The 24,017-nt window shown below is 44.5% G+C and overlaps 1 protein-coding gene across 1 annotated transcript in view; it reads left to right on the top strand.

Annotated features, from left to right (window-relative positions):
• The window catches only part of LOC122475124 (histone-arginine methyltransferase CARM1-like), a 248,792-nt gene that overhangs the window by 165,492 nt on the left and 59,283 nt on the right, over nt 1-24,017 (top strand). The window contains exon 7 of the mRNA XM_043566818.1: nt 1,581-1,691. Within this exon, the coding sequence (XP_043422753.1) occupies nt 1,581-1,691 (111 nt within the window). The remainder of the gene's footprint in view (nt 1-1,580; nt 1,692-24,017) is intronic.

The raw sequence follows: 24,017 nt of genomic DNA on the forward strand, positions 1-24,017 counted from the left end.
ATGCTCTCTTAGAATAATGGCACAGTATCTGTGTCAGCACAGTGTGATACTGCGGTTAAAACACACACAGACACGCACACCCACACCCTCTTGATATTTCCTATTTTGGGGGGAAATTTTCCTGCTATCAAAGTAAAAAAAAAAAAAAAGAGAGAGATCTTTTCTAAATTTCCTACGAAAAGTAATACTTGGTTTCCTCACCTAACATTGCCTATCGGTGTCGCCGTGTGAAAATGACAGATTTATGAAGATGGGTGTAAGTAAGCGGGTACGGTGTTACGGGACATGCGCTTGGAAGGCGGATGTACCCAGATGCGAGTCTTCACTCCCCTCTCTGCTGCTAGATGAACTTGGGCCTGTTGGTCCGTGTCCGAATTTCAGTGTGGTCGTCTCCAAAGTAGTCCTAGTAATGCTGTTTACTCAGACGCTTATTATCAGGATTTAGAGCCAATCAAAACGTCTTGCTCAAAGCCAGTGCTACAAGATGCTGAGTTAAGAGTCACTGATGTGGCAGGAGCCCAGTCACCTGAAATCCCAGTGATCAGATTGAAATTTGGGCCTTGGCTGCAGATATGTTTGGGGAGGAGGCCCAATACATATCACGTACCTCCTGCCTCTCAAATGTTGGGCCCTTGTGCTAGCAAAAGGTGATTGTCTTGATTTAAGTCCAAGGTCTGAACCCAGAGAATAGGAAAAAAAAGCTTCTGAGAATTCTGTCTGTCCACTGCCTTAATACCCTCCTACCCTCCATTTGTAAACCTCCCCAACTGTGTGGGGGGGGGAGGGGGGCCCGCAAAAAAAAAAAAAAAGCAAGCACAAACCCGACTTTTGGATTTTTGAAGACTTTATCTTCAGTTATTTCTGAATATATACATATATGAATATGTAATAAATTTATATATAAAAATTTTACATGTATAAAATAAAACACAGAACGTATAAAAACATAAAATGATCGGTGACACTTTTCGTTTTGTTCCTGCTAACAGATTTGATAGGCGAGCTTATTCATGACGCTTTACTTTTCTTGGCCCTGGACGTCCTAACAGCGATCTGTGTTACAAAGACACCATGTGAGCCTGGGTGGCTCAGTCAGTTCAGCGTCTGACTTCAGCTCAGGTCATGGTTTCACAGTCCATGAGTTCGAGCCCCGCGTTGGACTCTGCTGACAGCTCAGAGCCTGGAGCCTGGTTCGGATTCTGTGTCTCCCTCTCTCTCTCTGCCCCTCCCCTGCTCATGCTCTGTCTCTCTCTGTCTCAAAAATAAATTAAAAACAAAAAACAGAGACACCATAGTAATAAGAGCAGTGATTTGAAAAAACACCAACTACCTGCCAGGTGCTCTGTAGATACTTCATGTTACTTAATCCCTCCCACAAACCTTAAAAAGTGGATATTATTATCCCATTAAACATCTGAGAAAATGGAGTCTCACGGAGATTCCTAACTTGACTAAGGTGAGACCATTTGTAAACAGCAAAGCTGGGGCGTTAAGCCCGAAGACAATTGCTCAAAGCCATGGTGGAGCCAACATACCTGTGCATTTTCTCACCCCTCTGTTGTCTTCGCTCTTTCTTCCAGATTGTCCTAGATGTGGGCTGTGGATCAGGAATACTATCATTTTTTGCCGTGCAGGCTGGAGCTAGGAGAGTGTATGCTGTTGAAGCCAGTTCTGTCGCGCAGTACGCGGAGGTAAGTGGTTGTATTTTTACAGCGTCTCCTAACTAGGTCTTCAGTAAACGTCAGGGGACTAAGTGATGGAATCTTCCAGGTGGGTCATTTAGAAGCATTTTTTTTTTTTTTTACCAGTCTGATTATTTTGTTCCTGTTGGCAATTTACTGCTGAGAAAAGCCAGACGTCACTGGAGTAACTGACATGAGAACAAGTTTTTAAAAAATTTCATGATATTGAAAATAGAACAAAACTTTCTTCTTCCCCATCCACTGGGTGGCAGGTGGGCCAGAGGGGGAGATGAATGTCTTTTTATCTTTAATGACCTACCAAGGTGAGGAGTCAGACTTTCTGGAGCGAGATTTATCTTGTTCTTAAGTGCTGTACTGACCAACTGTACCAGTCACCTTATTTTTTTAAAGTTTTTTTTTTTTTTTTAACATTCTAGATCCCTAATTTTTTTTAATGATTTTGGGAGAGAAAGAGACAGAGCATGAGAGGGAGAGGGGCAGAGAGAGAGGAGACGAGGAATCCCAAGCTGGCTCCAAGCTGTCAGCACAGAGCCCAACGCGGGGCTCGAACTCACAAACCGCGAGATCATGACCTGAGCCGAAGTCAGATGCTTAACCAACTGAGCCACCCAGGCGCCCCTGCACCACTCACTTTAAATTTTAGTTTAGCTTTAAAGGGCTGTTGCTACATGGTTGTATTTGGAGCATAGACAGATGTCTGTGTTTCAAGGAGCTTTTTCAGATTTCAGGCATAGGTTGGAGGATAGATTCTTTGTTTTGAATATGGTATTCTATTATCATTGTTAAATATGTACAAATATTAGAGAATAAGTCAAGGGCAAAAGTCAGGTCATAATGGCTTTCAGTAATAGTTGGTTGGATATAATAATAACCTGACTGAGCTGCAGAGATTGGGTGGGTGCATGCGTGAATGGGGTAATGTGCTTGTCATTCACACCTGGAGGAGGCCTGAATTTTAATGAGGGTTAGGAGGACAGAGAAGGAAGTTTGGCTGTTCCTTCTAATGAATATCGTGAAATGTTTCCCCAACCCGGGACAACTGGTAACTCGGAGCCGTGGTTGGTTTTGGATCGAGTGAACAAAGAAGAATCAGAGACAGGCCAGTATGGCGTGTGTGGAAGCAAAGACTGCCAGAGCCTGCTGGCTGGAATGTTGTTTTCCTCTGTTTTCCTTTCCAACAAGTCTTGATAAAATATTTTTGGTCATTTCCTTCTTCACCAGTCCTTAAAAGTTGTTTTTGTTGAATATTGGATACGCACAAAAGAATATTTGTAAGATATGTAAGTATAAAGGATAATGATGCAATGGACATGTGCCCTCTACTTTTAAGAAATAGGCCATTAGGGTTTCCATTCAAGGTCCATATGTCTCCTCCTGATTGCTTTTCCTTTCTTCTCTAGACACAGGTAACCACAGTCTTGAATTTTTGTTTCTCATTCCCTTGTTATGTATAGTTTTACCTTATATATTTCTTTTTTTTAATTTTTTTAATGTTTTATTTTATTTTTGAGAGAGAGAGAGAGAGAGAGAGAGCACAAGCTGGGGAGGGGCAGAGAGAGGAGACGCAGAATCTGAAGCAGGCTCCAGGCTCTGAGCTGTCAGCACAGAGCCTGACGTGGGGCTCGAAGTCACTAGCTGTGAGGTTATGACCTGAACTGAAGTTGGGTGCTCAACCGACTGAACTACCCAGGCGCCCCTACCCCTATATCTATCCCTAAAAACAAACCCTGTTTCATAAATAGAATCATAATGTATGCATTCTTGTATCATTTGTTTTTTTCGTCCAACATCGTGTTCCTGATGACCATTCTGTGGATGTACACAACTATTGTTTCTTTATCTTCAGTGCTGGATGCTGTTCTATTGTATGAAATGCCTCAAGTTGCTAGTTTACTGTCCGGTTGGCAGACTTTGGATGGCCTCCATTATACAAGTGTTGTTAGGAATATTCTTGCACAACACCCGCCCGCCGCTGCGTCTTTGATAGAGCTTCTCGGTATATACCCAGCAGTAGAATTGTTGGGTCACAGGACATGCATGCCTTCAACTCTGCTCTGCGATGACCAGGTGTTTCCCACAGTGGTTCTTCCACCTTTCCCTCCCTCCAGCAGTAAACGTCAGTGCCATTGTTCCACAGCTTTGTCAGCAGTTGATATTGTCAGGCTTTGGAATTTCTGCCCATCTGGTTTTTACGACATGCTATTTGCATTTGTATTTGCATTGTCCACTTATTAATGACTTTGAGCACCTGGGCAGAGCGTTTTGGCCGTTTGTGCTTTCTCTTCTGTGGAATACCTGTTCATGGGCTCTTTTGGACAATTTTTACTTTGAATTATCTTTTTAATTCTAATTCATCTGTAGGAATGCTTTCTGTACTCTCGGTATTAATCCTATTCCATTATATGTGTGAAAAATAGCTTTGTCCAGTTGATCTCACCTTTTTCTTTATGATGCTGGTAGATTTAATTTTTTTTTTCGACGTTTATTTTTTATTTTTGGGACAGAGAGAGACAGAGCATGAACGGGGGAGGGGCAGAGAGAGAGGGAGACACAGAATCGGAAACAGGCTCCAGGCTCTGAGCCATCAGCCCAGAGCCCGACGCGGGGCTCGAACTCACAGACCGCGAGATCGTGACCTGGCTGAAGTCGGACGCTTAACCGACTGCGCCACCCAGGCGCCCCATGCTGGTAGATTTAAATATGGAATTCTAAATAAAGGAGAAGAGGAGAATAGAAGCTTATGAAGAGAGAACCCTATAGTTAAAGATGCCTCCGCTTAGATTTTCATACGTCTTACAGGGTATTCCTAAGGATAAGGAAGTGAGCCTAGAACTTTATCTCAGGTGTTGCTCAATCATTTAATCATATATTCATTCAAGTGCATCCCACAGTTGTGTTTTTTTGGGAATATAGGAGTAGCAGTACCGATTAAGGTCAGTCTTCAGAGAGGTTCTATTCTTGTATTATTATTTTTTTAATATTTATTTTTGGGAGAGCGCAAGTGGGGGAGGGGCAGACAGAGGGGGACAGAGGATACTAAGTGGGCTCTGTGCTGACAGACTGACAGCAGCAAGCCTGATGTGGGGCTCGAACTCACGAATTGCGAGATCATGACCTAAGCCAAAGTCGGGCGCTCAGCTGACTAAGCCACCCAGGTGCCCCCAGAGAGGGTCTCTTCTGATAACAGAATGATCCTATGGTCTCTCACTTCAGACACCACTCCCTCCACCCCCCAAAAGAAGTGGCATAAATAATTCAGAGATTTTCTTTTTCTCATACAGCTTGTTTTCACGTATGTTTACATATATTTTATTTTTTTAAGTTTATTTTTTCATTTTTGAGAAAGCGAGCATGAGCAGGGGAGGGGGAGAGAGAGAGGGAGAGAGAGAATCCCAAGCAGATTCCGCAGTGTCAGCATGGAGCCTGAAGCGGGGCTCAAACTCCCGAACCGTGAGACCATGACCTGAGCTGAGATCAGGAGTCTGACGCTTAACAGTGCCCCTCGCGTATATTTTAACTTGATTTGAGGAATAGTCATGATTTTTAAAACCTTGAGAACCTAATACCCTTGGCTGTAGTATTTTAAGAGAAGAGAGGAAGGAATTATCTAGAGATACTCTTGCATTCCCTATCCATAGTCCCTCTCCAACCCCAGCATAAACCCTCAGTAATCACCAGCACACCGTAAGAGGGGCCGTTCTAGAATTGTCTTTGCGATTGGTTTCTCCAAGAGAATCTTCATCCTGATTACACATATCGGCAGAACTGTTGCCTTCTCATGGAGTGGCGCTCCCCTCACGGGCACTGTTACCCAGAGTGTGGCTGTTGTGTAATTATGAGGGTATCTAGCAAGGAGCTAATACACAGGAGAAGAAAAGAGAAAGAATGAAAACTTTTTGCACTATTTAAAACTTGGAATAATTTCAAACTTGCAGGTACGTTGTAAAAATAAAAATAGTTCAAAGGCTGCCCAAATTCTCTTTACACTTTACCCCCCTTGCTTTATCGTTTAGTCTGGTTTCCGTCTCATCCCTCCCCCAAATGTATATACATGTGTATGTAAATATTTACATATATGTCGATAGAGATAAAGGAGGAGGACACACACACACGCACACACACACACACACACGCACACACACTTTTTACTATGGGTCAGCGATATATATTATGACCCTTTATCCTTAAACATTTCAATGTATGTTTCCTAAGAATGAGGCTATTCTCTGAAATAACCAAAGAAGAACTTAATTTAAGGGTGAAAAAGAAGCTGTACAACGACTTGGCCATTGAGTCTTTCGATGTCACTGATCCAAAGGTTTTGGAGAAGCCGCAGCATGGGCAGAGAGATGGTCATCGTGGGTGTTGGGGCTAGGAGAGTCTATGCCGAGCTGCCTTTTTGCTTGCCTATTATTTCCAAAGAGACTTGATTTTTAAAGCTTGAATTCCAAAAACCGTAGTTTTATTTTATCTTTGTTTTTGGCTTCTGTAGAGGATTTTTGTGTTTCTGTAATCTTTCTTTTCTGTATATAGTTGGGGCAGGTTGGGGGCGGGGGTAGCTTTTCAGATGCCAGAGAGGCTGCGCAGAGTCCTTGAAATCCTTGCTGCCAGGTCTCTTTGGCCCCGGAGACGTACCCTGCATGTGGCCCCAAGGACAGGCTAGTCACAATGCATTCAGGGCCAAAGGTGATTAGAACCTTCTCAAAGGGTGGATTTAATGCCAGTCTGGTCCCTCCTGATGAAGGCTATGGTCCCCACCGTGCCTCTGGCTGCTGCCGTGGGTGTCGTGAGATGCCCCCGTGGGCCAGGCCTTTTCACCCTTGTGGAGGGCGACCTGTACCAGCTCTTGATTTCTGCTTCTTACACTGACAATCATCTGTACAATTTGTGGGTGGCAAATCGCAAGTGTGAACAGCACACAAAAGATTTTCACTGTAAGCACAGGCTTTTATAGCGGCTCAGCACACAGTGCATGGGGCTCCTTTCGACCTTTTCATTATTTGGTAATTGAACCAGCAGACATTTAATTCTTTCCTCTGGAGTCTTCATTAAATTGCTCAGAAAAGATAAAATTGCAACAAGAAAGAAAAATGAACAAATTTAACTACCATCGCCTGGGCCTGGATTCTTCTTCTCACGCTAGGCTTCTGGGCTTTAAGTAAACAGAATATTTTCAAATTGCGCTGGATTCAATTTCAGTTGCTTTCAGTGGCTCACACGGATTGTGTCCGGGCTGACCCTCAGACGGCAGGATGGTGCGAATGACTCCTTGTCTGGAGGGCATGTACACAGAGTCAGTTTTTGCGGGATAGTCATGAACTTACCCAAGTGCAGCCATGTGCTCTCATCCTGGGCCCCTTCTGACATTTCTGGGTCAGTAATAAGAGATCGTCCTTGTCCAAGAAGCAGGGCAGGACTAAAGGTCATCCCTGGGTTCCCAGCCTGTCCACCTCAAAATGGCAGCTGTGTCTTTCTCTCTTTTTGCTTTCTTATGTACAAAACATAGAGCTGAAGCTCCAGGATCGTATAGACCAAATGGCAAAGAAAAAGGCATTAATCAAACGTACACACATACACAGTCAAGAAAGGGGGTATTCCTTAATTTCATTTGCACGCAAACACAGGTCGTTTCTCTCCATCTAATTCCTTGGGGGGCCAGGGGAATACAAGACTATGAGGGTAAGCAATGGTGAATAGATTGATGTGTTATAAGCAATTTAATCTTGAAACAGAGCTCTCTGGCACTGAGACTTAACAATATTCATAATCATTGTTGGGCCACTTAATAATTAGACTTTACTGGTACACAGTTCCTCTGTCTGCCTCATTAGGATGACTTTGAAGGAGTCAGACCAGGTACTTCTAGACGATGGAGAGGCAGAAGTAAAGGCGGGTGGAATTGGAGCCATTGAGATACTGCCTTTCTAGACCTGCCCGATTCGTAATCTATGGCTGTTCTGTGCCTCATGGGAGCCACGAGACACATGTGACTGTTTGTATTTAAATATAGGCTAATTTTTAAGAATGAAATACCTTAGTCACACTAGCTGCATTTCAAGTGCTCGACAGTCACAAGTGGCTGATGGCTATTGTATTGGACAGGGCAGGCAGGGAACATGTCCATCATCGCAGAAAGTTCTAGTGGGAAGCACCGATGCAGAGGGCACAAGTGACCAGACTTCACTTGGCTGGCATCGGATGGCCAGGCTGGTGTCTGTGTTCACGGCCAGGCATTGGGAGCCTTGGCCGGATTGGACTGGCTTGACATTAGGGGAGGCGCCCTCCCCAGTCCCTCATGCTGTGGGCATTGTTTATTTTTCTCTGATTTATGTGTGAGATCCGTCACAGAACAGGTTCCCTAGGAAACAGACTGTGGTGCAGAGATCTGCATGGAGGAAGTTTATCACGGAGGGCTCTCAGGAACCTGATGTGTGGAGAAATGAAGGAGGGAGGGTGGTACTATGCGAGGAGGTGTTAAGCTGCATTACGATCGGAATAAAGTGAACGTCCACTTGCGCGGGAGTTCCTGAGCTGGGGCTGCCTCTGGGAGTTGAATCACCTTGAGGCAAGGGCTTTCCATCCCACACCTTTTTGGTGTGCATGCCCTTGGGAAGGGCTGTGGCTTTGGGTCAGATGGCTGTGTGGGTGGAGGGAGTTTGGTAAGACAAGACCCAGCTGAGAGCCATCGTTGCCAGTGTTCCAGCAGCTGGGGGAATGAGTCCCATGGTCCCGAAGCAGAGATCTGTAACATATGCCAGAGCAGGTACTACAAGATCAAGATTCCAGATCCTAACTTGGGACTATAGATAGGAAGCTGGGGGAGGATGGAGATGAAGATGTAATAGCAAAGCCAGGAGGTGATGGAACTAGCGTGATGATACTAAAAGCTTAGACGAGGCCACAGGGCACTTTGTCACATGTGCTTTAGGTGCGAGCAAAGACTGTCTAGAAATGGACTATACCACCTGACGCGACGCGCCTTCTACTGTCGGAAGCCCTGTGAAGACACAGCATACATCTAGGACACGATCTCTCCCCTCAAGTGGCTTACAATCCAGGTGGATTTCAAACAAGTGAAATTCTTGACACAAGACAGCGAGAACGTGTGAATGGCAGGGATGAGAAGCTCCTGGGCCAGGAACCAGGAACGGCTCCCGTCGGCTGGGCGGGTCAGGGAGGCTGGTGGAGGAGAGATGGGATTTGAAGTGAATCCTAAAGGGCGAAAGACATGAAATGCCGTCTTTTCAAGCTTCGCCTCTTACTGCCGACAAGGAGATTTCTGAAGGCCCTTTGGTTCTTAGGCGATTCCTTATCTTACGTGTGTTGGTAATCTCTTCACAAAATACTTTGAAGGCCAATTCTTGAACACTTGAAAGCATATACTTTGAAGTTTTCTGAGTTTATCCTGATTTCAACTCTTTGAGCTAGCTTTTTTCTCCAGTATTTTTAGTGTCTCCTACAGCTTACTTCTACTTCCTTCTCATTCTCTGCAGACAAAATGCCTGAGTCATGAAGTTCCATCCAGCCCATCAACACTTTTTATTTTTGCACTGACAATGAAATTAAAAGGTGGCAGCAAGGAATCTGTTAAGGAAACGATAATAAGCATTTTTGCGTAGCTGAACTTTTAGAATTTAGGATGCGTTTCTACATCTACAAACATGTAGTTCTTCCAGAAGAATCCCTGAAAGGCTTGGGGCAGGTAATATCATCCCCTTATCATAGATAATGCAGTGCCTTGGACATGGTAGGTCTTCACCTGATCTTAGCCAAAAGGCCGAGAAGTGATGGCCGTGGTAGGTCTTGAAGATGGGACACAGCCTGTGAACATCCAGGGGCTCATGGTTCCTTCGGAGATGAAGAGGTTAATGTGTTGGCTAGAAACTGGACCACCTACCCTTCAGATAGTTCCTCCAAGATACAGGAGAAAACCCATCTTTTTCCTGTAAGGAACTGATTGTGAAGCACTTAAACGGGCAGACGGGTCTGCCATGTAGGAGGGAAACCTTCCTCCATTGGCCGTATCAGCTAGGAACACACTTGGGACAAGAGCAGCATAAAGAAATCCATGGGGAACGCCACCTCATTTGCCACAAAACCCTACCCAGGAAATAAGAACCCTTCCTACAGCTGGATTGGTGATCGAGGCAAGGCCACGTGGGAGAAAGTATCTTTGCCTCTTTGTCTCAGCACTCAGTTCCTTATAACGTAGGCTCTAAACACCTTTGCCGGCATTAGAATTGATGATTCTGGAATCACCCACGGTGGGGTTGTATCCTTGATCCACAGCCTAATGGCCGTGTGACCTCGGCAGGTATTAGTTTCTTCTTGCTGCTGTAACGAATTAACTCAAGCTTAATGGCTTAAAATAACACATATGCATTGCCTTGCAGTTCTGAGCATCAGAAATACAAAGTGGATCTTGTGGGGCTAAAATCAAGGTGTCACAGAACCGTGTTCTTTCTGGAGGCTCTAGCAGAGAATCCATCCTTTGCCTTTTCCAGCCTTTGGAGGCCGCCCACATTCCTTGCCTACAGGCTGCATCATTCTGACTTTGTTGTTGTGGTGGTTTGTTTGTTTGTTTGGGGAGTTTTTGTTTTAAATGTTTATTTATTTTGAGAGAGGGAGAGTACACATGCATGCATGTGAGCAGGGGACGGACAGGGACAGACAGAGAGGCAGAATCCCAAGCAGGCTCCATGCTGTCAGCACAAAGCCCAAGGCAGTGCTCGATCTAATGAATTGTGAGATGGTGACCTGAGCGGAAATCAAGAGTCGAAATCAAGAGTCGGATGCTTATCTGGCTGAGCCCCCCAGGCTCTCTCTGAACTTTGCTCTTCACTATCATCTTCTTCTTTCCCTCTTACCTCCCTCATGAAAAGATCCTTGTGTTTATATGGGGCCCACTAAAACAATCCAGTATGCTCTCCCCATCTTAAGATCCTTAATTTCATCACATCTGCGAGGTCCCTTGGCCATGTAAGGTAACACATTCAAAAGTTTTCGGGGAGCAGGATGTATACTTTTGTGTGTGGGGGGTGTTATTCTGCCTACTATAATAAGTTAGTTTACCTTTCTCTACCTCATTGTCTTCACCTATAAAATTTTAAATAATAGTCCCTTGTGAAGATACTTACGAAAATCACATGAGAAAACCAATATAGAAATTAGCGCAGTGCCTGACATTCTCTTGCTATCGTTATCCTTGTCACCGTGGCTATTAACGTTGCTGTTATGGGGCCTCATTTCACCCCTGTCTCTGTGCAAGTCAACCCAACAGAGATCATGGAAGGGTGATCCCCAGGCAACAATGGGAGGCATGGGGCAGAGCACGTTTTCTAAGAGTGTGCGTTTAAATTGCATTTTGCAATTTCCTTTAGCACCCCTTTTTAAAACCCAGACAGTTGCAAGAGGCACAGCCTCTGTACTTATGCCCTGCCCTTCTCAGCAATTCTGCAGACTGGCCAGAGCCTGTGTTAAGCCGCTCTGTAACATCCGGGCCCCGGGAGAAATTCAGAGCTGTTTCTAAATCCTTTCCCGGGTAGAAACTGTGCTTGCTGACCCAAATCTCCTAAATTGTCAGATGGCCTCGGGTTTGGTGACTGTTGAGAGGAAACAAACCACTTGGCCATCAGGGAATAAACAACACAGTGGCTCTCAAATGAAGGTAGGTCAGCATGTCCTGCAGGACTTCTGTAACACAGGTTGCTGGGCCCCACCCGCACAGGTTCCCATTCGGTAGGTACAGGGATGTGGATCAAGAACTCACATTTCTTATAAGTTCTGCTGTTGCTGATGCTTGGTCAGGAGACCACACTTTGAGAATTACTGGGATTGTATGACATCACAGACGAAACAGCCCCCAGAAAGGGTTTCCCACACTGTCTGAGTTGGGCAAATAAGGGAGCTGGATGGGAACAGTGGGAGGAGCCTTCCTGCCCCAAGCTCCCTACAGTGACAGGAACACCCCCTTCTTTTCGCGATGGATAGATTTGACCACATCCAATTTAGTAAATAGCCAGAAAGGCTGGAAGCCAGAATGCATTGTGCACATCACTGAGACATGGTTAAAAGCAACAGAATTGACTTGTCATCTTTTTTTTGACTTTTGGAAAGTTTGCTTTTATTTTTAACCTCAATTTCCTCTCTTTCCCAGTTGTATTGAGAAATGATTAACAGATGTCACTAAGTTTCAGGTATACAGCATGATAGTTTGACTTAGGTATTTTGTGAAATGATTCCCACAATAGGTTTAGTTAACATCTGTCATCTCATACAGATAAAATACAAGGAAGAGAAGAAATTTTTCCTTGCCATGAAAACTTTTAGGATCTATTTTCTTAACAACTTTCTCAGACATCATACAACGGTGTTAGCTACCGTCAGTACGTTATATATTGTATCTGCAATACTCACTTCAAAAGTAAAAGATTGTACCCTTGAACCATTTACCTCCGTTCCCCACCCCCACCTCTGGTAACCACAAATCTGATCTCTTTCTCTATGAGTTTGGTGGAATTTGGGGGTTTTGTTGTATCATGTTTGTTTTTTTAAGACTACATATAAGTAAGATCATACATACAGTATTTGTTTTTCTCTAACTTATTTCACTTAGCATAATCTCTTCAAGGAACATTCATCTTGTCGTAAATGGTAGGGATTCCCTCATTCTTTAGGGTTGAATAATAATCCATTGTATACATATACCACAACTCCTTTATCCATTCATCCATTGATGGACACTTAGATTGTTTCCATGCCTTGGCTATTAGAAATAATGCTGCTATGAACATGGGAATACAGATATCTTTTCAAGTTAGCGTTTTCATTCCCTTTATACCCCCTCTCTTTGTTGTTGTTGTTTGAGGTATAATTGATAGTTTAAAACTGCACACAGCAACTAATATGTACATCTTGAAAAGTATATACACACATCCATGATACCAATTGATAGGGAACCATCTGTTATAAGATGGCCGACAGGACTGATAGGGAAATTCCGGTCCCTGACCAAAGCCTCTCCTTCCCGGTTCTTCTTCCTACCCCACTTGCCGGTCGCACACACGACAAATTACTCCTAATGCAGAATGCAGAAGTAACAAACTATAAATTGTTCCCTCTGCTTATGCTTGGGGCTCAGACCTCTGGAGAGTGATCTCCTCTGAGCCCGCCGGTGTAAAATTAAACCTCCTGCCTTCCAAGATCTCCAAGTGCCGCTTGGTTCTTCTGCTGGGTGATCCAGACCAGGTTCCATAACAGCCTCACTACAGCCGCCAAGGTACTAAACATGTCCTGCACCTCCAAAAATGTCCTGTGTTCTGTTTTTGTTTGTGTGTCTGTGTTTTTTTTTGTTTTATATGAACACTTAACGTGAGATCTACTCTCTTAATAGCTTTTAAAGTACAGAATACCACATTGTTAATTACAGGTGCCATCTTGTACAGAAGATCTCTAGAACGTACTCATTTTGCATAACACAAACTTTATTATTTTTTTTAAGTTTCTTAAGTAATCTCCACATACAGTGTGGGGCTCAAACCCACAATCGCAAGATTAAGAGTCACTCACTCTTCTGACGCAGCCAGCCAGGCGCTCCACATAACACAAACTTTATATCCAATAAAGAATTTCATTTCCCCCTTTCCTAGCCTTTGGCAACCACAGTTCCCTTCTCTCCTTCGGTGAATTGGGCATTTTAAGTACTTCATGTAAATGGAATCACGTTACTTGTCTTTCTATGATTGACTTACTCCATTTAGCATAATGCCCTCAAGATTCATCTCTGTTGTTGCAAATCACAAGAATTCCTTCTTTTTTAAGGCTGGATTATATTCCATTGTGGGCGTGTCTACCATAGCTCCTTCATTCATCTGTTGATGGGCATTTGGATTATTTCTATGGCTTGGCTTTTGTAAATAATGCTGCAGTGAGGGTTGCAAATATCTCAAGAGGCTGATTTAACTTCTTTTGGGTATATACTCAGAAGTCAGGTTGACGGATCACAAGGTAACTCTATTTTTATTGTTTTGTGGGAACTCCACACCGTTTTCCAGAGGGGCTGCACCACTCTGTAGTCCCACCAACAGTCCAATTTCTCCCTGTCCTCACCAACACTTACCTTTTTGCGGTGTTCTGGAAATAGCCCTGCTAACAGGTGTGAGGTGATATCTCATTGTGGGTTTGATCTGCATTTCCCTGATGGTTAGGAGAACAATATCCCTTTTATCTGTTTTGCTTATTGGGCTTCTAGATCAACTTTTATTTGAATGACGGTCTGGAGGCAAAAAAATAAATAAACAAACCCACCAGATTTTATTTTGGGCTTCTAGATCAACTTTTATTCGAGTAACGGTCTGGAGGAAAACAACAACAACAACACATTTTGGGGGGGGGGGCTTCTAGATCATCTTTTATTTGAATAACGGTCTGGAGGCAAAAAAAAAAAAAACCACTTTGAAATTGATGCCCAGTTTCCTCAATTTACGGATTTACAGAGGAGGGGCTGGAGAAGGTAAGAGGCTCGCCCAAATCCGTAGCTGTCTGTCCTCTGTGGTGGAAAGGTGTCCTCATTTCAACACGGCACTGTCAGTCATCTCGATCTTTAAACCATAATTCAATAAACGAGACAACTCTTTGGCTCACTTTGCAGCATCTGAAATATTCTTTCCTCAAGCCTCAGTCTTAATTCATGGCCACTCAGCTCATTGTTCCTCCCTTTACCCCCTAGCAGCCCTCAGTGTGCACGGCTGTCTGTTGTTGGCCAGTTTGAGGGAGGCAGCAGAAAAAATGCCTGTGGACCTAGAGCATTTTCCTGCAAGGCACCCACACATTTTAGGGGGAGTTGCGATTAGGGCACACGTTTTCTTGGCAGGCAGAGCAGGGAAGGTAAGACAGACTGTAATTTAAATTTGGCCAAATAAGTAAGGCATCCCTTTGAGCTCTCCCGGGGAATGAAACTGAAAAGCATCAGATGGTTGATTACTTATCATCGCTAAAAAGGTTTTGATGTCTTAGAGCTCCCTTCAGCCCTAACAGTGAACCCGGTTCACACTCACACCCTCCCCATGGCAACGCACCCCCCCCCTCCCAACCCCGCCCTAGCTGTACTTTTCCCAGCCAGCTCCCGGTAGCTGGAGAATCTCACCCTGTGCCAGGTGCCACAAGAGAAACACACACACACACACACACACACACACACACACACACGATCAATGTTGGCTGTGTGACGCTCTTGGAAGCCAGACCAGCATCTGAAGAGCAAAATATTCAGTCAAATCAACAGGTTGGTTTTCCCCGCACAATGCTAAGTAATCACCGCGACTCCTTATGTTCCACAGAATTGATGAATCCTCATTCGCTCCGGGCTGATGGTTTGGCCGTCATGCAGCCTCAGATTGGTGTCCAGCCTTGGTCTTTTCATCCGCCGTAGCTTAGGAAATGATAACTGGTTTTGCCACCTGGGTAACTTTTTAATGATCTGAAAGACCACAAGGAGCCAGCATTTCTTTTGTGCAGTTCCTCATTCAACAACCTAATAGCTATCTGAAAAGAGCGTTCTTGAAAAGAAGAAAAGTCTGTTCCTCTTGGGCAGAGGCAATGGTACCTCACGATTCTCTGATTAAACTATCACACTGAGCGTATTACGGGACATCCGACTTGCTTGAGACGGACTTACCGCTGAGGTTTCTTGGTATTTGCACTGATGCTTTTCCGCCAGCCAGCCGTGAAATGACAGATGAGTGTCCCTAAACTTGCGTGTGAATGGTAAGTCAAGTGCCGAAGAAGCTGCTGGGACCCAGCCGCCCCCTGGAGCCACCCTGGAGGGGGAAACATGTTTTTCTTTAGGGTTACCTTCTGTGCCCATGAACTTGAATCAGGAGTGAAACCGAGGTCGGCACCACAGCGGGGTGCGATACTGGAAAGAAAGCGCGCTCCACGGTCTGCCCTCTGGCTCCAGTGGACAAGTAGCCTTTGCTGGCAGGTCCCAAACTTAGAACTGGAAGCGGGAAAATGGTTTTCTCTCCTCCCTCACCTCTTTTCAGGATATAACATTGGAAACCTCAAAACCTCTGTAAGGTTGTCTTTAAAAAAGCAACTAACTGCTTAGGTTTGGAGTGACCAGCGCTCCAGGCAGGAACCTGGTCATTACTGTGTGTAATGTGTCTGCAGCATCCTATTTGTATCTCATGATTGGCATACTTTTTCGGCTATCCTGTGATATATGCAGATTGATTTACTTTGAACACTATGGATGTGCTACTGTGCTAACATACCATGTATGTTATAAATGACTCCAAAGTTAAAATGATGAGATACCCACTAAACACGTACCAATGGCCAAAATTTAGAAGACTGATGATAAAGGAGCCGAGTGGCTCAGTCGGATGCGTGTCCCAACTCTCGGTTTCAGCTCAGGTCATGATCTCAGTTTGTGAGTTCGAGCCCCGCCTTGGGCCCTACGCTGACAGCGCAGAGCCTGCTTGGGATTCTCTCTCTCCCTGACTCTCTGCCCCTCCCTCACTCTCCGTGTCTATCCAAACACATAAATAAACTTAAAAATTTTACAAGACTGGGGCGCCTGGGTGGCTCAGTCGGTTAAGCATCCGAACTGAGCTCAGGTCATGATCTTGCGATCCGTGAGTTCGAGCACCGTGCAGGGCTCTGTGCTGACAGCTCAGAGCCTGGAGCCTGCTTCAGATTCTGTCTGTCTCTCTCTCTGCCCTTTCCCCACTCACACACTAACTAACTCTCTCTCTCTCTCTCTCTCTCTCTCTCTGAAAAATGAACATTTAAAAAATTTTTTTTTAATTTTTAAAGACTGACAATAAACCAGTGGGACCCACATTCACCTTGTGTGAGAATGTAACATGGGACAGGGACTTTCAAAAACCATCAGGTGAATTCTCTTTAGGTTAAACATGCACTGTCCCTAGCATCCAGCTGTTTTATCCCTTGGCATTTACCTAGGAGAAATGAAAATATATGTTTGCACAGAGATTTGTACACAGATGTCCATCAATAGATGAAAAGACAAACCAATTGGTGGTATATTCAAACAATGGAATACTATTACGCAACGTAAATGAATAAGCTACTTTTCCGTATAACAATATGGACAGATCTCAAAAATATTATGCCAAGAAGCCAGACACAAGAAAGCATATTCACCTATTTATGTGAAAGTCTAGAAAAGGTAAAGCTAATCAGTGACAGCAGATCAGTGGTAAGTGGGCGAAGCAGGGTCAGGATTGACTGTGAGGAAGCGGGAAGGCAATTTGGCGGTGATGGGTATTTTCCGTATCTTGATGGCGGTGGTATTTACATGGGTATACATATTTATTAAAACACGTTAAACTGCACACTTAAGATGAGTGCATTATATATGAATTATTCAACAAATATTCAGTAAACATACTGTTTAAAACCAAAGGTAAACTTCTATTCACTTTAGTACTAGAAATCTTAGCCCATGCAATCATATGTATAAGAACCAGAAATAAAATTATTGAAAAGGAGGAAAGATAAAAATCCGCATGGCTTTTAAATGCATAATATTTCGCTCTTGGCACACAAGAACCTATAGAGTTAATATGATTTAAAATATTGATATAGAGGCACCTGGGTAGTTCCGTCAGTTAAGTATCTGATTTTTGATTGTGGTTTAGATCATGATCTCATGGTTCCTGCTATGAAGCTCCTCCTGGCACAGAGCCTGCTTGGGATTCTCTCTGTCACCCTCTCTCTGCCCCTGCCCCGTGTGTGACTCTCTCCCTCTCTCAAAATAAACTTGGAAAAAACTATGTAATATTTGCTAATGTGATTTAAAGGTCTCATTCTTTGTTAAACTTATCTTGATGCTTTTTGTGAAGGCTGTGGGGTAGAAAACATACAAAAATGTGTAAATTCAAATGGAAGGAAGGCAAAATGGATTGAGCAAAGTAAATCACAATGATTCATCTACCATCTACCTTTATGCAATGTATTTGAAATTCAATTAATACATTTCTCTTTTCTCTGATGTCAATCAGAGACAGCAGAGAGCCTGATGCGGGGCTCAAACTCACAAACTGTGAGATCGTGACCTGAGCGAAGCTGGACTCTTAACCAACTGAGCCACCCAGGTGTCCCCCCCAAGTCTTTAAAATTTTCCAACCACGAGACTTTTTATCATTTTCAGAAACAAAACCGCGTAACAATGAAATATTCCCAAACAACCATTTTCAAAATGTTCTCTCCATAGCACGAGTTTCTTTTCAAAAATAGCTCCTCCTCCATTTATTACTCAAAGTCATCTTTATTTCAGAAGGGCGACTTACATTTTATTTTTTCAAAAATGTCTGCTAGTAGAATAATTCTGACCACTACTTGTCATCATGGAAAATTTCAGCAAATGACAACTCTTGTCTTTAACAAGAAAACTCCATGCCTCATCTATAAGTAGAGCGACTCTTCTCTGTACTTTGCTATGAAATAACCGGGGTAGGCTTATTGCTGGAAAGATTTTCAGGGATAGCCCCATGTTCTCACAAAGTCCTATAAACAGTCTGCTATCTCATAAAGGCCTTTTTCTAAATATATATGAAATCCCGTAGCCCCATGTGGACTTCTTCCTACAAAGATTTGTCTCTAAGAACTTGCTGATGTGTGATGCCTGTTAGTGGATATTAATATTCGCTGTTCTTATTAATTATTTTCAGTGTTTACATCAGTCATCCTGGTACTGCCTACGGTTTGAGACCATGTTTTGTTTTGTTTTGTTTTGTTATTTGATTATATGGTTTTGATTTTTGAGAAATGCTCCAGAAAGAAAAACAATCATACACACACACACACACACACACACACACACACACACACACACAAAGAGAGAGGCTCTGGAAAATGGGGAGAGGTTAGGTTTGCTAGAACCAACCTGGCATAGTATCCATAAGAACTGTAGAAATGGGCATCCAACAAAATTGATATTTGGGATGCTGTAGCACTTAATGTAAGTCTGTCTATATGTATCTACATATAGATATAGAGAGAGATATAGATCAGTCAGGCTAGTGAAGGGTTTTGAACGAGGCTCTGCTAAACTAACAGAAGACTAACTTGTCAGGGTAACAGCAACAGAAGGTTTATTTTTTTGCTCATGTACATGTTCATGGTTTTGGCTTTTTTTATTGACTGAAGCAAGTGACATGACCAAGGCTAATGTGAATGGGGCAAAAACGTATGATTTTACCAAGGAGAAGGGAAGAAAATTTTCATGGACAATGTGAAAACAGTTCGGTTTCTTCATCTTCAAAAATCAGTCTGATTTTGGAAAACCTATTGCTTGGGTCACAGAAGGATAACTCACATTGGCTTAAGAGAAAAGAGAATTTATTTATTGGCTCATATAATCAGGCAGTCCAGAGGGTTTCTGAGTAATACCATCCGGCCTCCAGAGAATAGCTAGTGACCCAGATACGTTTCATCCCCTCTCTCTCTCTCTCTCCCTCTCTGTCTCCTCCACCCACTCCTTCCCCACTAGAGCTCTGCTTCTTTCTATGTGGGATTCATTCTCCTACTATAGACAGTCCGTCTTCGTGTGGACGGGAAAGACCACTGGCACACAGGGGGCCCCTGAATAACACCCTTTCAGACCCATGACTCAGGAAACAAGTAATCTTCTCCAGGTCTACACTGAAAAAACATCTTAGTGAAGTATTTTGATCAGTCTAGCCACCTGTTCTTCTGACCCTCATTCCCAGAGGGATGGAGTTCTGTGATCGCCTGGACCCGGTTCATATGCCGACTTCTGTGGCTGGGGCAGAGGAGGAGGCTGGCTGCACCTGGCAACCTTACAGCATCACACCATCAGAAGAGGGGAGTAAGAATTTCCCAGACAGACCTGGTCCTGTGCAGGTGAAATCAACTGAGGGCCCGCACACATACCCGCCTTGCTGTCTCTAAAGAAGATAAAGCTTGTACAAGTCTTTTGTAAACTGTAAAGCATTGTCCAAATGCTAATTGCTATTATTATTCCTTTTGAGTTAAGTTTAAAAAAAAGCCCCATTATTTACTGGGGTAAATTAATGCCCGTGGCTGGCCAGCATCGTTCCACCCACTTACTTAGGCGAAGGTAGAGTTGCCGTAAACAGGCAGGGGGTTGCCAGCGGATTGAGTACATCGGTGACAACCCGTTTCGTATTAAACCCAGAAGTGATGCTTGTTACTTCGGAATGAGGGTGTACCTGCAAGACAACTGTTCGGTGACAGTGTTGAAGAGTTCTGCAGTGTGCATTTTCTAAGTGCTCCTGGTCCCTGGCGTGGTGCTCGAGAATATTCTGGAAGAACAAGACACAACCCCTCTCTTGGAGTCACATTTCACCCCAGCCACATCCCGATAGCTCCGAATATGCAGATTGTGTCGAGGAAGGATCAGGACAAATTGACTGAATTTTTCACTTTTCCTCCTGATGCCTTGACAGCCTGTTTCTCATGCTTACTGGATGATGCTTAATTTAATTCATGTGCCCCAGGCAGCACGCTCTGTGTTGCAGCTGGTGCACAGTTCGTTTGAAAGGGCTTTCTCGGCACGGCCAAAGGCAGGAAGCACACTGCCGTGATACCTTGATGAATGGGTCCCTTGGGAAAGAGGCGCCTTTATAATGAAGTCACAAAAGAAATCTTCATAAATCCTTGGAAGCCCAGCAGCGCGTATGTGTGAGTGCAACCAGCATACTTCCTCAACAACCCTGTTGAAGGTAAAGAAGGCCAATACTAAGCAGAATTAAAAAAAAAATCTGCTGTGTCCCTCGCCCCAGGCACCATTCCTATAGTCATCTCCTCACGCGCGCACACACACACACACACACACACACACACACACTGCATCCATGTCTGTTGTGAACACTGCTCCTGCCTCCAGGACCCAGGGCCCTCTGCTTTTCCAATCAAAACAGGGAAGAAGAAATAATTGTCACTGTCCTGTGTTGACAGATCCCTCAGGTTACTCTCGGGCTAATGAATTTCACCCTCTAGAGCAGCGTTGCATGTTGGGCCTTGAACTGTAACTTGGGTAGATGACAGCTTCTGAGGAGAGGAGTGTGGGTGTCTGAAATCACACTTAACCTGATGGAGTCTCTGTAGGGGACTCACTAGGGGGCCCATCGCTTTGTGAGCCTCCTACTTTCCAGATCCTTCCTTGGCTGGGGCCTTTATCCCAGCTGGCATCCAGAAAGGCCCGGTCTCCATCTTGACTCCATTCCAGGAAGTAGAGCCACTTTGGAGGTGGTGAGGATTCACGGACTAATGTCCTTCTTTCCTTTCCCTTGACGCCCCCGTGTAGAAGTTGGCTAGGGCTGTTGTAACCAAGTAGCACAGACTGGGTGGTTTACACAGTAGGAATTTATTTTTTCACAGTGCTGGAAGCTAGGCGTCCAAGATTAAGGTGGCCACAAGGTTGGCTTCTTCTAAGGTCTCTCTCCTTGGCTTGTAGATGGCTTTCTTTTCCTTCTGTCTTAACATGGTCTTTTTTCTGGGTGTGCCTTCTTCCTCTTCTTTAAGGACATACTGGACTTGTCATATTGGACGAAGCTCACTCTGGTGACTTCATTGTACTTTACCTCTTTAAAGACTACATCTCCAAATATAGCACATTCTGAGGGACTGGGGATAAGGACTACAACATATGAATGTGGGGCAGACACAATTAGCCCATAACAACTCATCTTCCTTCCCTTATTCTGACTCCTGGCCTGGCCTCTTCTTCTCTCTTAACTGCTGAATCCAGGGCAGGTTCGGCTGACCCAAGTCCCCAGTGGCCAGATGTGTGGAGCCAGAGAGAAGAATTAAATGGTTTCCCCCAAAAAAGCCAAGAGTCAAAACCAAGAAGCCCTTGAAAAGGGGTAAGAAGATCGGCAGGCTTGAGGTGGTCATCAGAAGCTGGGGTTTAGATCTGAGGACTCAGGCAGCCAGCGAGGACACAAAGGAGGAATAGTAAATCAAAATGGCGGCAAGACGGCACTCTGGGTCAACACCAGAGTTAACGCAGCCTAGCCCAAGGCTGCTTTCTACAAGTCTCTGGCACAGGGATCTGACATAGATTAGGCATTCACCCACCCTTACATGATTTATTCAAAATCCAGGCTTTCTCTTCCTTGCTTTGCCATTTCTCGTTCATGATTCTGTGACATTATACACATTACTCTCTCTGCTCAAAATCCCCTTCTGCCCCAGTGTTGACCTCGCAGCTCCCCCATGACCTTCTAGATTTTCCTAACCTGCCACCTCTGATGTAAAGCCTCCCCAATTCAGTACATCTTTAGCTCTTTCGGAGATCCAACTAGGTTATCAAGTCTCACGAGAATAGAGACACACCTGTGCACTTTTTGAGTCCCCACAGATGTAAGATATCAGCAAATGCCTATCCAGTAAATGTTTTGAATTAGGCCGGTCAAAATCTGTCTTTGAACTCACTTGGTTTATGTGTCCCTTCATGCGTCTCTCATTCTTCCTTATATGTAGGGAAGCATATGTTTAGCTCAGTGCCTTAAGTAGTGTAGGCACAAATGGTTAAAAATGTAGACTTTGCTGCCAGACTGCTTGGGTTGAGCCCTGACCCCAGTGGTTTATTTTGTTTTGTTTTGTTTGGTGACTGTACTAGTTTGCTAAACCAGCCATAACCAAGTACCCTAAACTGGGTGAACTTGAACACAGTTCATCGCCTCCTAGTTCTGGAGGCTTAGAAGCTGGAGATCGAGGTGTGGCCGGGTTCATCCCTTCCAGGAACTGTGGCGGAGATTCTATGGCGTCCTCTCTGCAAGTGTCTGCTGCTTTGCCGGTATCCCTTGGCTTCTGCGACATCACCCCGACCTCTACTTTCATTTTCACATGGGTGTGCGCATGCGCGTGCACGCGTGCCCAAGCTTCCTCCTCTTGGGGAGAAAAGAAAGCCTGTCGCACCGGATTCGGGGCCCACTCTACTCCAGTATGACTCCAGCCTCTGTTGAACTCAACGCTCTGATGAAGTGACGACATCTGCAATGACTCCATTTCCAAACAAGGTCACATTTTGAGGTACCAGAGATTGCCGCGTCAGCATAGCGATGGGGTGGGGGAAGCACATTCAACCTGTAACAGCGACTCTTGGCAGATTACCTAGTTTCAGTCTCTGCGTTAGTCAAATGGAATCATCACATAGCCCACCTTCTAGGGACGCGTGATTAAATGAATTAACGTATATAAAGCACTTCAGACAGAGCAAGCCACCAGGAAGCCCTGCCTCAGCATTGGCTAGGATTCTGGGCCGCGTGGACGGTTACCTCCTTCACGAACCGGCTGTGGAGGCAGACCCGCTGGGTCATTTTTATACATTGACGATGGTATCACATCATAAACTGTGCAACATACAGCAGAGCCCTGTATGCCTGGTAGACAGTCTCTGAGCTGAACTGACCAAACCGAATGGAAGGCAGGGACAGTGCGGGTTGATCGCAGGGCTGGAATTCAACGTCCACGTACATTTGTCAGATAGTCCCTTTGGTAGATGACACGTTACCATGCCATTCGCGTAGTGGGGTCCCAAAAGATTGGCCAGGGAAGACTTTGAAACCCCTCTTCTTTCTTGGTTTCTTCTTGAGGTTTCCTGCTTGCTTCGAGAGGCTTAGGGAATTTGGTTTTACACATACAAATGCTGTTCTGTCTCCAGGTGGAGAGAGCTCACGCTGCCTGAGCCGCTTACCTTTGGTTATTGGCGTAATTGAATGCCGCAGTTCTGGGGTTCTCTACTCAGTTGTGATATTATCACTGCGAGGCAGGAGAAAGAAGGGAAGAACAATGTGATATTTCTTCCTCAGAGGCCTGGGTGGGCCATCTGGCAATCTTTAAATCTAGGTGCCAGATTGAATAACATGCTTTGGGTGACTTTTTAAATGTATTATTCAGGGGAGATGTTGTTTTAACCTCTGTGCTGCACACCGCTTCCTAGCTGATGGAAATCTTTTCTCTCCTTTGCTTGAAAATTATGTGGAACACAGCCCAGCAGAGACTAATAAATCAGCATGAGAATTCCTCAGCTGGTCTGAAGAGCAGCTAATGATGGCAACGGTGGCTCAATTTTTCTGCACAAAGCAAGGACAGGGAAACAAGGTACAGTTGTCGTGCAGCAGATATATGAGGCACAGTCTGGATCCTGACCGATGGATCTTCCTCTTCTTCCAGCCAAAGTGGGGGTCATCTCCACGCGGGCATGAAAGATGCTTGCATGGGGGACAGTGAGTCCCGCTTGTAGCCTTGATTGGGTTGCACCCTGGTGTCTTGAAATCGACAAGTCACGTCACTTTT

This window comes from Prionailurus bengalensis, chromosome D4 (assembly GCF_016509475.1).
Source record: "Prionailurus bengalensis isolate Pbe53 chromosome D4, Fcat_Pben_1.1_paternal_pri, whole genome shotgun sequence".
NCBI classification, from domain to species: Eukaryota; Metazoa; Chordata; class Mammalia; order Carnivora; family Felidae; genus Prionailurus; species Prionailurus bengalensis.